Source organism: Dermacentor albipictus, chromosome 2 (genome assembly GCF_038994185.2).
Source record: "Dermacentor albipictus isolate Rhodes 1998 colony chromosome 2, USDA_Dalb.pri_finalv2, whole genome shotgun sequence".
Taxonomy (NCBI): Eukaryota; Metazoa; Arthropoda; class Arachnida; order Ixodida; family Ixodidae; genus Dermacentor; species Dermacentor albipictus.
In genome coordinates this window covers 165111656-165124383 of record NC_091822.1, presented here as the reverse complement: position 1 = coordinate 165124383, position 12728 = coordinate 165111656, and the positions used below count along the sequence as shown (strand labels likewise).

The following is a 12728-nucleotide window of genomic DNA, read 5'->3' as shown; positions in this document are numbered from 1 at the left end:
ACAAATGCATCAAAATGCAGGGAGTAGTCATACTGCAGCATTTAAGCACACTTATGCTTTGTCATGCTAAGCACATGCGACTCTGCATTCAGCAGCCAATGGAGACATGCGAGACAAAATAAGATTGATCATATTTTATGTCCTAAAGCAATAGCTATACCATGATAAGATGCTGCACAGCAGAGGACTTCTGACCTTTGGTGTTCTTTGAAGTGCATCATGTCCAAGAAAATGAGTATTTTGTATTCTGCAGAACAAGCTGCCTATAGGGAAGTGCCTGACTTGTGACCTTGGCAATGTGCTCCCCCCCTCCTCCCCCTCCCCCCCCCCCAAAAAAAAAGGAAGCAGTACACAAATTTCTAAAGTGCAAAAAATGACTGAGTGTAAGACATAGCAAACCAAGTGCTTACGAGAATAGCAACATAGCAACCATGAAGAACAGGAGGCAGCCTGGAGAACTAAAGGCATGACTGCAACACTGATGACAAGTGGAGAGCGTTCGTTCAATAAGAAATTCTGCATGGTCTTACACGGCGAAGAAATGTAGAATTAGAAGGATTAGAATTAGAAAGCACTGGTTCCCAAGTTCACCGATTAGGTGGTTAAAAGCTCATTGACTGTGCACCAGGCCATGGATGTCTTCTGCATGACAGGGTGCCTACAGTGCCTCCTGGTGACAAGTTACTTCAACCTCAAAGTTAGATTAGAACTCTCCATTCGCAGTTCAAAGCCTTGTGCTAGAAGTATGCTTCTTGCCTTTGCTTAGAGTAATGCACGGGGATCGAATAGCACGTCTGCTATCGCTGTGGTTGCTTCACAAGTCCCAAAGCATATCTAGCACTTATTTTGTGCTTTCCGATACCAATTTATCACCAAGTTAATCCACATATGGAAGCCATATGTGCTGTTCATAGTGGCAAATAAAAATGCACACTGACCACATATCTTAATGTTTTAGAAAGCACAAAATGGTTTCACCCCATGTTCAAAACTGCTTCGCACTCAAAATACAAGTCAATGTTTGCTCAGATTACTCAATGTTTTCTATATACTGATACTGTCTACATAAAGAAAAAAATATACTGAAGCCTCCGGAGGTGCTCTTAAATTTGTTTATTTCTGGCTTGTCCGTCATACAGACAGCAAGCTTCTTGTTAATGAAGCATAAATGCATAGAAAGAGTCCAATCCTTGATAGCACTGTTTGTAGGTCATGAATATCACATTTAAATGAAGACTAACAAAAAGACACGACCGTACATGTACTTTTGCATGGTAGTTCAAGGCCATTCAGTTGCAATGATAAACAGTTATAGAAGCAGTGTTTTCTGGTCTCATAAATGTAGCTAATAAGTAGATTATACTGTACTTGCAACATTATATTATCCACCAAAACACTCAAACCATATATATTGATGCGACTTGATGAGACAAATGTGAACATAAAAACACACACACAAGCGCTGAACTGAAACTAAGTTCCAATGAATAGATAATGTCCTACCAACTAGCACACCGATAGCTCCTGGACAAAATCAACAAGTAATTTGAGCCATTACTAAACTACACCAATAAACAGCCCTAACCTCAAACATTAGGTTTGAACATGAGATGTGAGAGGGTAGGAAGCAACCAATAAGTTATCAACCCTAGAGAACTTTGAATCTTTTCAGCAGCAAGTCAAGATAACACAAGGACAAACAAAGAATATGGAGGCCCTTTTCCATCAACAAAAAGGAATGAAGGCATTCTTTAGCTTATTACGAAAACAGCCAACATGAAAGCAAACCAGAGGCAATATATCATAGTGATTCATTTTATCACAGTCTATGTTACCTCATTATCCAATGCACAGTGTGGCCCAGAGGCAATATATCATAGTGATTCATTTTACCACATTCTATGTTATCTTATTATCCAATGCACAGTGTGGCGAGGCTGGTGCAATTGAGGCAGTGCAATTGAGTATGAGCCAATAACACAAAGGAGGTGGTTTACATAGTTTAGGTACCCATTTCCGGAATCCAATGACCAATCACAGTGCAGTCGCTATGGCGATCTACTGCCAAGCATGAACTCACAGGTTCAATTCATGGCTGTGGAGGACAAATTTTAATGGTGGCGATATACAAAAACTCTTGAGTAATTGGATTTAGGTGTGTATTAACCCTTTCTGTACCGCTGACGAGTATAGTCGTCACCGATATTTGTACCAATATAGCCAATGACGAGTACAGTTGTCACGAAGCCATGTTTCTGGAAATATCTGGGACATTTGGCAGACTTTATACCTTACAGTACAGAAAGAGTTAAAAAAAAGAAGCATGCAGTTAAAAATCCAGCCCCTCATAGTCCAAGTGTTGCTTTGGGAAGTTAAGCCACACAAATCGATCAATCAATCTAATACAATGGATTAAGGGAGCAAAAAGGAATCACAACACAGCCACGTCGTAAATAATATGCAACATCACAGTGCTAGCTAGTAACTCACATATTTCCAACCAAGTGTGGTTTTGCAGCATTCACAGTAGATGTCGGCCACCGCATGGAGACCTGTGAGTAAGTAGCGCTCCTCTGCCGGTCCGCACCCGACATTCACCCTGCAATGGGATTAGGCACATTATTGCAGAGGCAGCAGTACATTGAAACATCTACGGCACTAGCCGTTCTTAAAGGGGACCCTCCAGTGGCATTTGGCTAGCAATTACAGCTAGATTTGGTACAAAGGCAGACAGGTTCTTTTTAATGCACAAACATCAGCCAAAGTGGCACTACCACGCAGCTATTAAAGGGAACTCGGCATTCCCTTTAAGAGCGCACTGTAGTGTGCATTAAACTATACTGCTGCATGCAGCAACAGCAAGTGTTTTTTTTTTTAACCCTCTCAACCACAGGCTTGGCAGTGTGGAAACAGTGCATGGCCTGAAAATGGAAACCAGAGCATGACCGTAGGATCCCCTTATTGCAAGACCAACGTTACGACAGCAAATTAAAGCATAACTGTAGATTTAAGTTGCTTCCATCAGTAAACTGAGCAAAATGTAATGGTATACCGTATTTACTTGCATAATGATCGCACTTGTGTAATGATCACACCCTGAACTTGCCACAGCGATTTCTTGTGTGCCAAGTCTAGCTAATGATGATCGTGCTTACCATCTGTCGAATGCTACGCGAACGACTCTTCCGAGACATACCAAGCAGTCTGCACGCACTGAACATTCTTAAGCAGATGCCCCATTTCATTCCTTTCATCACTTTCTCCACTTCCATGAAAAAAAAGCTACAACCAAACTTGCCCTGGCTTTATAATGGTTGTGGTCAACAACAACAAAAGAGGTGCTTTTTTATTCTTCTCGTCTGCACTCGTGGGCATGCAACAAATCGTGAGCGGAAACGATAGTAGCCACGTTTACACTGATACGCTAAAGGCGTACCCTATTCATACGCTGACGCTTGTAACAGAGCTAAGATATTCACCCACCCATAGCGGAAGCGTGCTGTATTAAGACAGTAGCGAAGACAAATGCCGCAGTTTCCGCAGCGTGCCCACCATGGGTTTCTTTCACTGGCACCTAAGCACGCCCATCTCTGTTTCTGTCCCCTCAAAGTGGTCATGGCTACATTATCGCCGCAAACTTGCCGATAGTAACAATAATATTCCTTACTGATATGGAATAAACTGTTTCAATGCGCGTAACGTACTCATGAGAAGAAAAAAATTGCGTTCGACGCGTTCAGCTTGCTCTGCTGGCCGCCATTTTTGTTTTGGTGTCCCGCACTGTTACAGCCATAAGAGTTTCATACAATAATTACTAGAGGGAACTCTGGCGCTGCAGTCGTTGTACCACCATGGGAATGATGGGAAGTACATGGATTTGTCTGATCTTCGTGATTGTGGATTCAGACGTTCTTGTGGCTTTTTATATTATGCTATATAAATATTACTGTCATACATTTCCACGCAATCTATACTTTTCGATGTGCAGAAGGCGCCGCAAACATGCACAATTGCTATTAGTTGCAATGATTGAGCTGGTCCAGGTGGCTAAATCGAAACGCGCCAAGCGTCTCAAGGCACTGGCATGCCTGCGATAAATTCATAAGGGCGTTTCATTCGCTTGTCGATACATGCCTCCGTGGCTTAATGGTTTCAATATCAGGCTTCTGTGCTAGAGTTTCTGTGTTCGAATCCTGCCGTCGGACAATTTTAATGATGTTTATTTAATTATTTATTACATAGTACATTGTTGAAAATGACCAGTTTACAAAGTCACAAAGCCGTTTCAAGCCAAATGGACGAAGTTTAGGCAAATCCATGTACTTCCCATAATTCCCATGCTGGCACAACCACTCTCACTGCAGCTCCCGTAAGCACTAGTGCCAGAATTCCCCACTAGTAATTATTGTAGGAAATTCTATGGTTACAGCGGCATCTGCCTACTTGTTACCTGTTGTTGTCTCGCAGCAAATGCGGGATGAAAAAAAAAGAGGTTTCTTTTCACAGGAAATTTAACCCACGTAATGATCGCACTTCTGAATTTGTGTCCATTCTTTTTACAAAAAAGTGCGATCATTATGTGAGTAAATATGGTATATGCTCACTTCAAGAAAAGCAGCTTGGGTGTTTAAACATTCAACATGTTATGGACACTTTGTAAAACACGGCAACAGAACTCTAGCCAAGTTCAAGGAATGCAGGTGCATTACTTAATATAATAACGATGATGATGATGATGATGATACACTTGTGCTGACTGAGATCAGTTTGAAGCCGCACAGCGTTGTTTTAAAAGATTGCCATAAAACTACCACCAAGAAAATTTCACTGCCACCTGTTCCTTTACAGCTTTCATTCTGTGAAAGTTGCACTACCGTGTTAGGTCTTATATGAGAAGCTTGCAGATTTAGCTAACCCAGGCAGGCAGTCGTCGAACTGCAAGAAGAGAGAGTCCCAATAGCTGCCCACTCCAAATGAAGATTAGCTAGCACACAAATCAAGCGGGAGTACATCTAAACAGAATGACCTATTTCCAGGAACATTGAACAATGAAACTCACACTGAGTTAAAGAGGTAAGCCCTTCCTTGGCTTCCTTGGAATGACTGCAGAGGGAAACAAATCAAACAAACAAATTAGAGCAACAAAACACAGCCCCACACCAGTCTCTTACCCAACATCAGCAAACAAGCAAGCCTTCTCACAAACTGCAGTCTAAGGGCTGTGAAGGTCAATGGTACTGTCAGCATTCTTCCATGTCTCATGGCACTGGTACAGGTGAGCAGCTCTTTGCTTCCAACTATACTGTAGTGTCAATTAAGTCAGTCAAGTCAGCCACAAAAGTTTGAAGCTGTTACGAGTAACTGCTAGCTCATTATTACACGCTGTCTACACTTTTTCAAGCTGTGCCAGTAGCTTGAAACATTTGCAGCAGCATGTGACCAGTCTGCTTTGAGAATGCACCCCAAGTAGCAATGTAAGTAATGGCAATGCTGGACCAACACTGCCCAATGTAGGACCAACATGGCTCAACAGTGATCTAGCATTGGCTCTACTTCCTGTGTCACTAAGGACAGCTTCTGCTTTCTCATCTTTCCTACCCTTGCTGCTGATTTTACTTCATTCACCTCAGTGCTGGCTCATTGTCTTGTACACTACCACATGCTGTAATCTACCTACTGAAGGAATACTGCTCTTAGCAATTGCGGATTGTCGGTGTCCTCACATCAAAGTTGGCTGAAGTATCAATTATCATAAAAGATGGCTCCATGCTAGATCGATAATAGCCAAGGTGCACCTCTTCTTTCAACTGTATGAATATTTCATTTATCATTGGCCTGATGACATGACAATCATTGTTACCCGGGTGACATTGCAACATTAGCCCAGCAGCGACCCCTTTTATGCAGTTCTCTATAATTGTTATCACAGCAAAGGAAAGAAGCTCCTGAACTGCAACAGCAAACACTTAAGGGGAAAGCTCCCCTTTTGGAATATAAACAACACAGATGATAGATTGCTGTCATGCCAGATAACTGTAAACCTACAGACAGCTGACTGGAATTCTTGTTCTAAAATAAATAACACCAGACCAGAATCAAGCTGTCTAGCTGCACATACTGCTAATGTCACATTTTAAGTAAAGCCATACTTAATTTTCATTCTCTGCAACTGCGAATCAATCTACGGAAGGCCAGGAATAAACATTCAACAAAGGCTACATAGGAATGTGCCATAAAACTAGAGCTAATGCTCTGTAACTGCAAATCTTGTTTCTGTCACACCATATTTAATTCAATGCATTTCCCAAGAATGGCACTGCTCACAAAAACCTTTTTATTTCTCCTTTTTGTAGTAATTAAGCTAGGTAAGCCTACCTATACTGACTCCATCTTACCTAACACAGCAAGTTGGATATTTTTTAACAGAAATCAATCTTACAAGTGATATACTCTATCATTTTACACCGACATACATCAACTTCAGTAAATATTTCATCTCTAAGCACTAAAGCGCCATTCATTAACACAGCAAGCAACTTGCTTACTACAACTCCTGCTTATTCTTTAAAAGGACACTAAAGGCAAATAATAAGTCAAGCTGAAGCGATAGATTAGTGCTTGAGAATCTTTAAGGCATCAATATTATCGCAAACAGAGCCTTAATAATCGAGAAATTGAGGTAAATGCAGGACATGATTAGAGACTGCCCTGGGACATTCAAGTACTTGCCCAATGACGAAACCACTCCTCAGTTAATTTCTGTTATTAGTACTCAACCATTCATTGCAACAAAAAAACATCCTTGTATTTTGTTCTTCACAGCAAACAAACACTCGCCAAAGTTAAAAAAAGAAAACAGAGTTTATGACGTTTCCGAGTCGCCTACAGGTCTCTTGTTTCCATAAAAGCAAGACAAGTCCTTGTATTGTATTATAAAATGAAATGAAATGCTACTTGTCCAGTTCGATTTCATTTTTAGAAAAGAAGAACTCATTGAAATTACTCTTGATAATGACGAGGGTGGTCAAAAGGTTGTTTTCACTCGACTCTGCGCAACCCACGCTTTCGCGTTTCAGTAGTTCAGTTATCCCGTAGTGCAGTGCTGATTTTGCTGGCTACCAAAAGTCGCTTAAATTGCAACTAGCACAGAACTTCCATGTCATTTTGTCGGATGCCCGAACGGTCTACACCACTTGAACAAAAAGCAGCTGCAACGGCGAACCCGCCACTTTGATACCATAGCTCTATCTTGGCTCAGTACCGCCGTCTACCGGGCATCGTTTTACTCACCAACAGAAGCAAAGGGCGGTGATGGCGTATGCAACGCCATCACTCCCCGGTTGGGTGGTGGAAGATTTGAATTCCAAAAAAGGTATTCAAGCCCTTCAGATGCAATTTTCTCATAAACGAAGTCTCTCCTTGTCCCGAAACAAGCACTGCGAGGTTTTTTTTAATAGTATTTAAACAGTCTGTGTCCACTTAGTAGCTGCCTTTGGTGTCCCTTTAAGGTTTTTGAGTTCTTTGAACACATCAAGATGCAGATGCTAATTTTGTGCAGTACTTAGACATTACAATTAGCACACACTTACTGAAAATAAAAGGACACAGGAGAGGTTGATTGCAAAAGAAAAAGAAATACATTATGCCCACAGTGATGCCATGACATTGTGTTCACCTTATCACCTACTAACTCATCTGGCAAACCACAATAACAAAACAACGAAGCTTGACATATGCACAAATGCACACAAAGGTAACCCTTGTCGTCCCAGGCACATACATCAGTTCCAACCACACATTATATGTCTCCTGGCTAACCTTACTGAAATACCCAACTCTATGAAATCATCAGTGTCACCATTTATATTTTAAGTTCACTGCACAACAAAGGCCTCTCCTTGAGATCTCCAATTTGCAGTTGTTCTATGTCTACTCCACCTTCAGCAACCCCTTTTGTCTGCAAGTAGCTCACAACTCCATCCAACTAATAACATTACTGAAAGCCCAAACAATGTGAAATCATCATCATCATACTTTACTCTAAGACATTATACATACTCATACATACTAATCATCATCATCATACATACTCTAAGAAATTTCTAATTACCTCAGTACTCCACCCGATGAGCCCACCTTACGCCTGGTAATTACCTGGTAATTGCCTGGTCTCACAACCCTAATCTGCTAATCCTCAACTGCGATTCCCTTCGCACTAGACCATTCCGTTACTTCAACAAACCATCATTTATCCGTTCTATGCACTGCACAACCCGTGAAATCATGCGTCTCCAATTTAATTCTGGCGAGCGAATTAATTTCCAAGAGTTGGCACGCCTTCCTAAATGTTGCACGGCTCATCCCCCTCCTCCCCTCCCATCTGTGAGACATGGGAGGAGGCCTCCTCCTCTGTGACCATCCTAAAGTGGCACTTAGCCTTAATTGAAGCTCTAGCTCACAGCCTCTCACACTTGACCTTAATTCAGGATCATGGCTCAAGAACACGATATGCGAAGGATAACACAAGCCAATAAGTACCCTTGAAAAAGACAGTATAACATGTGTGCTCATTCCAACAACAATAGCATACTTCATTTAGTGAGCAAACACAACAAAAAGACCAGACCAGAGCAAGTACGCGAGCACAGGACTAAATTAAGTATGCTCGACCAACTGGCGCACAGTAGAATTTTCCTTAAAATAATAGAGCACAGAAGAATTGAGGGGGAAAGAAAAATTTCACAACAGTTCTAAAGCAATGTGAAAAAAGGTACCTTGCACTGAGCAACATCAAAGTGCGACTTCATATAAGGACATAAACTGAATCGTGCACTTTGCTCACATCACAGCCTAGTGTCTGCATGTTCAAGAAATATATAGTAACTCTGGCATGTTTATAGTGTTTTTAATGATAAATTGATAGAGGAAGTCGGGTTCCTGAAAGAAAATATCTTCATCTACCTGTGAGGAGCACGAGGTCACAAAATGAAACCCTCACGCATTCGTCAAAAAAAGAGCTTGGTAGAGCTAAATAAAGCTTGTCGTTGGGTTAGTTCGGTTCATTAAGCTTATAGAAAAATACAATGCAATACATAGACATTGGGGCAAGAAGAGAGAGACGTAGACTAGCGCAAACTTCCAGCCGATTTTCAGCTTGCAACTAGTCAGCAAAGACTGTAGTCGTGCTTTCATCACTAGACCAGGATAACTTTTTCTTCAATTATGAAGATTGCTTTCCGAGGAACCCATTTTTGTGTGCTTACAATTGGATGCTAACTTTCTCTTTTCTTTGGCTTGCGGCTTCCAAAACTATGTCAATGAAGAAGTGCAACAAAGCAAGCAATGAAAATGTGTGTGCCCCGACTGTCAGAACTAACACTCAAGCCAAGCTCCAAAAGTGAATGACACAAAAAGTAACACAGATTCCAACATTTCAAATATTTCAAGCATTATAACTCTACTGCATACAAGTAGAGACCCAAAAGGCCTTTCCAAGGGAATGAGTATACTAGTAAAACTAATACAATAAAATAATTGCACTCTGCCTGTTGGCTCACCATAAGCTGTCAGGAGAGTTACACGACTATCATATCCTCATCCTACTTTACTGGGAACGTAAACCGCAAATTTCCGGAAAAGCTAGTAAAGGGAAGGACCGTTATTTTACAGGGAAGCTGTTAGGTGGAGTTTCGCATCAGTTTTAACGCAGCAGTGAAGACCGGTGTGGTCGATATCAAATGTAAATGCAATGCATCACGTGCCGGAGTTCCGATTTTGCTTTGAAACACAATGATCAATGATTATAAAATAAAAGTTAACTTGCTTATATTTCACTTGAATATAAAAGAACTTATACGCCTGGATTTTTTAAGCAGTAATGCATAATTTTTGTTTCTCACGTCATGTTGTACTTGCTCCAAGTTGTAGGTGAGCTAGGAGCCTTTACAGCTGCAGCAGTGAATGAAGCCAGCATAAAAGCTGTCACTAGGAACAGCAAGCAAACAAATGCCTCATAGTTCATAAAGGAATAAAAACTCAGTTCTTCCCTGTCTTTCATACATCAGATGTCAGATCGGCATACAGCTGTGAACAAATTTTTTCTTTTTCAACTCTACATCTCGTTATGCAAGTTCCCCGCAGTACCGTAGAATTACTAGCTTCAGGTAGTGTGAAGGAGCACAAGAACATGTATTCCAAACCTGAGCACAAAAGTAAAGCAAAAGAGCTCTCAAGCACTGACCAGATATTATTGACTACATTAAATAAGGCAGCTGCTCTTCTTCCTTGGTGAATATTAATGTTCCTGCAGGAATAAAATGAATACAAACATGACTTCTGTAACCCCTTGACTTTAATGAGGCAGCCATTCCACCGTCATTATGTAACGGCACACAAAATGCGACCAGGAAGAGCTCTGGCGGGATTAATTATGGACCCCTATTCTCCGCCCTAATTGGCTCACAGATCGTAACGACTGGGCAAACAAAAGGAAAGGAGAAGTAAAACAATGCGAAACAATAAAACAACCATCCACCATTATCCCACACTGTTTTTTCCTCCCAGGTATCACACCACAATCTCTATAATCTCCAACTTCCTCCAATGTTAAAGAGCATGCAGAAGAGCTCCGTGCATGCGGCTGCGATTAGGAGAGCAGGAAGCCAGTCCCCTCGGAAACCAGTGACCCATTAAGAAACCTGTTTTAGTTTTAATTAAAGGCCACTGCCACAGCAAACGCAGGCTTTTTCTTTTGGCCCTATTGTGAGTGGGCATACCAAAACGTCTGAAATAAACACCTTCTCAAGTGCACTTTTGGTTAATCTCACTGTCAGATTTACATAACGGTTGCAACAATGTACGGAACTCCCTTTTCTTACACATGTGAGATCTTAAAACAAGTATTCTTAGATAACAAATGAACTGGCTATCTTCTGTTTATCCAGCAGAATTTACATATGACTTACAATTAATTGTTAAGAATAGTTTCCAGCACTACTTTCAAAGACAGCATTGACTACTGCCCCCACTGTTAAAATGAAGCTGTCGTGTGCTAGTACAGTGTTGCAGAGAGCACAGAGCAGTATAACACATGTTGAAATGCACTTCTGTCGGGAGCTCTTAAATGGCCAGAACCTATTCCCTTCTTCAATTAATCAAAGACAGCCTTCTTAAACTGAACAGGAGAGGAGGCACCTTTTTACATCAAGTGGTTCGATCAAGGGTCCCAAGTACCTGAGGTATGGAGCAATTGAAATTATGAGCAGGGGAGACCGCATACTGGCTCCAGTTCCTAGACTAATGTTCACATGGTTGTGCTGAACATTATGGACTTATTGTGGCAGACACAGGCTCCACACGATGTTACACGGGTGACAAGAAACATAAGCGAGACAACTTGCATTGAAGGTGATTGCGCGAGACCCTCAGTAGTGGTGCATTTAGCAAACGTTGAGCAGAAAGATGCTTATTATTGCGAGAGCAATTATACAGACACTCCAGGTGCATTTCTGCAGTCGCCGCCGTCGTCGTTGTCGTGAGGTTCCATATAAAGTCCAAGGGTGATTAAATTGTCACCGCGTGCCGTATGCTGCACGTACGAGTGAAAGTGTGCAAGGTTGAGCCTGTGTTCGAAGCTCAATCTTGCGCATGTGAGGGCTGGAAGCGGGAAGGAAGCACGATGTCAGGGGGGGGCGGGGCATTGTGCTCTGGCAGCAACTGCGTATTTTGCGACCGGGCGCAAGGGGAACTGACAATCGCAGCTCTATATCGCGCACGCGCAAAAGGAAGCAATGTGGGGAGGCAGTGTGGAAAGGAGGGAAGGCGGCTTCGACTCCGCTAACAAGTGCGCACCTTGTACAGCCGCGCACACCACGCGGTACCTTGAAAGGGATCTGCAGGCGGCTCATACCTTTGTGCGCGCTACGTTCACACTGCTTTTGAGCTGAAGCAATGGACGGCATGAAGGCCACTTCGCTCGCTGCTGCTGCTGTACTGGTGTTCACACCAGCATATTCGCAGCGAGTGTCCGCGCTCATCGAGAGTGATGTGTTCATGTTTGCTTGTGCATGCTTACACCAGTTAGTTTCAGTAGGCAAATGTTTCCAAGCTTATACGGCCGATAAAACTGCTATCCTTACTTTGTATAGCTGTCCACTAATTTGCTCTCGCAATCGATGCTTTGCCTTTTGGGCGAAACTGCGACTTTTACTTTTTTCTAAAAGACATTGCCTCCAGATGACGTAATGTGGTCGACAGAAAATGATGCATAAGCTAGATACCATCATCTGCCTATTTCATGCCTACTGCAGGATGAAGGATTCCCATTATCGCTCAGGCTGCCACACACAAATGCAGCCAGAAAAGATGTGTGCAGTGCTACTGTTAATATTTCTATGCACAATGTCATCACATCCAATGTTGCTGCTACTTGATGTTGACATAGCTTGCTTTGTGTTATGACACTGTGATAATGTCAGTGATACCAGGTCTGGCATTTCTAACTGTATTTAACAACTTATATCATATTTATATTAATTTATATCAACACACGTTTCCCAAACTGCCTAGTTGCCAAGTTTAATCTCTTTTCATGCAAGAAGTGTGTGCTAGTTTTTAAAACTTCGAAAATATTTGCCGGTACTCCTTCATGCAGTGCTGCGTACAAGAGGTCAGACAAACCACCACTCAGAAAAATTCACTTAAAAACTGCAGTGGTGAAAAAAAAAAGG

The 12728-nt window shown here is 41.9% G+C and overlaps 1 protein-coding gene across 1 annotated transcript in view; it reads right to left on the bottom strand.

Annotated features, from left to right (window-relative positions):
* Nucleotides 1–12728, bottom strand: part of LOC135910686 (protein yippee-like 2) — a 31417-nt gene that overhangs the window by 5898 nt on the left and 12791 nt on the right. The window contains exons 3-4 of the mRNA XM_065442728.2: nucleotides 5060–5103; nucleotides 2491–2599 (exon numbers count right to left, since the gene is read on the bottom strand). Coding sequence (XP_065298800.1) covers nucleotides 2491–2599; nucleotides 5060–5103 — 153 coding nt within the window. The remainder of the gene's footprint in view (nucleotides 1–2490; nucleotides 2600–5059; nucleotides 5104–12728) is intronic.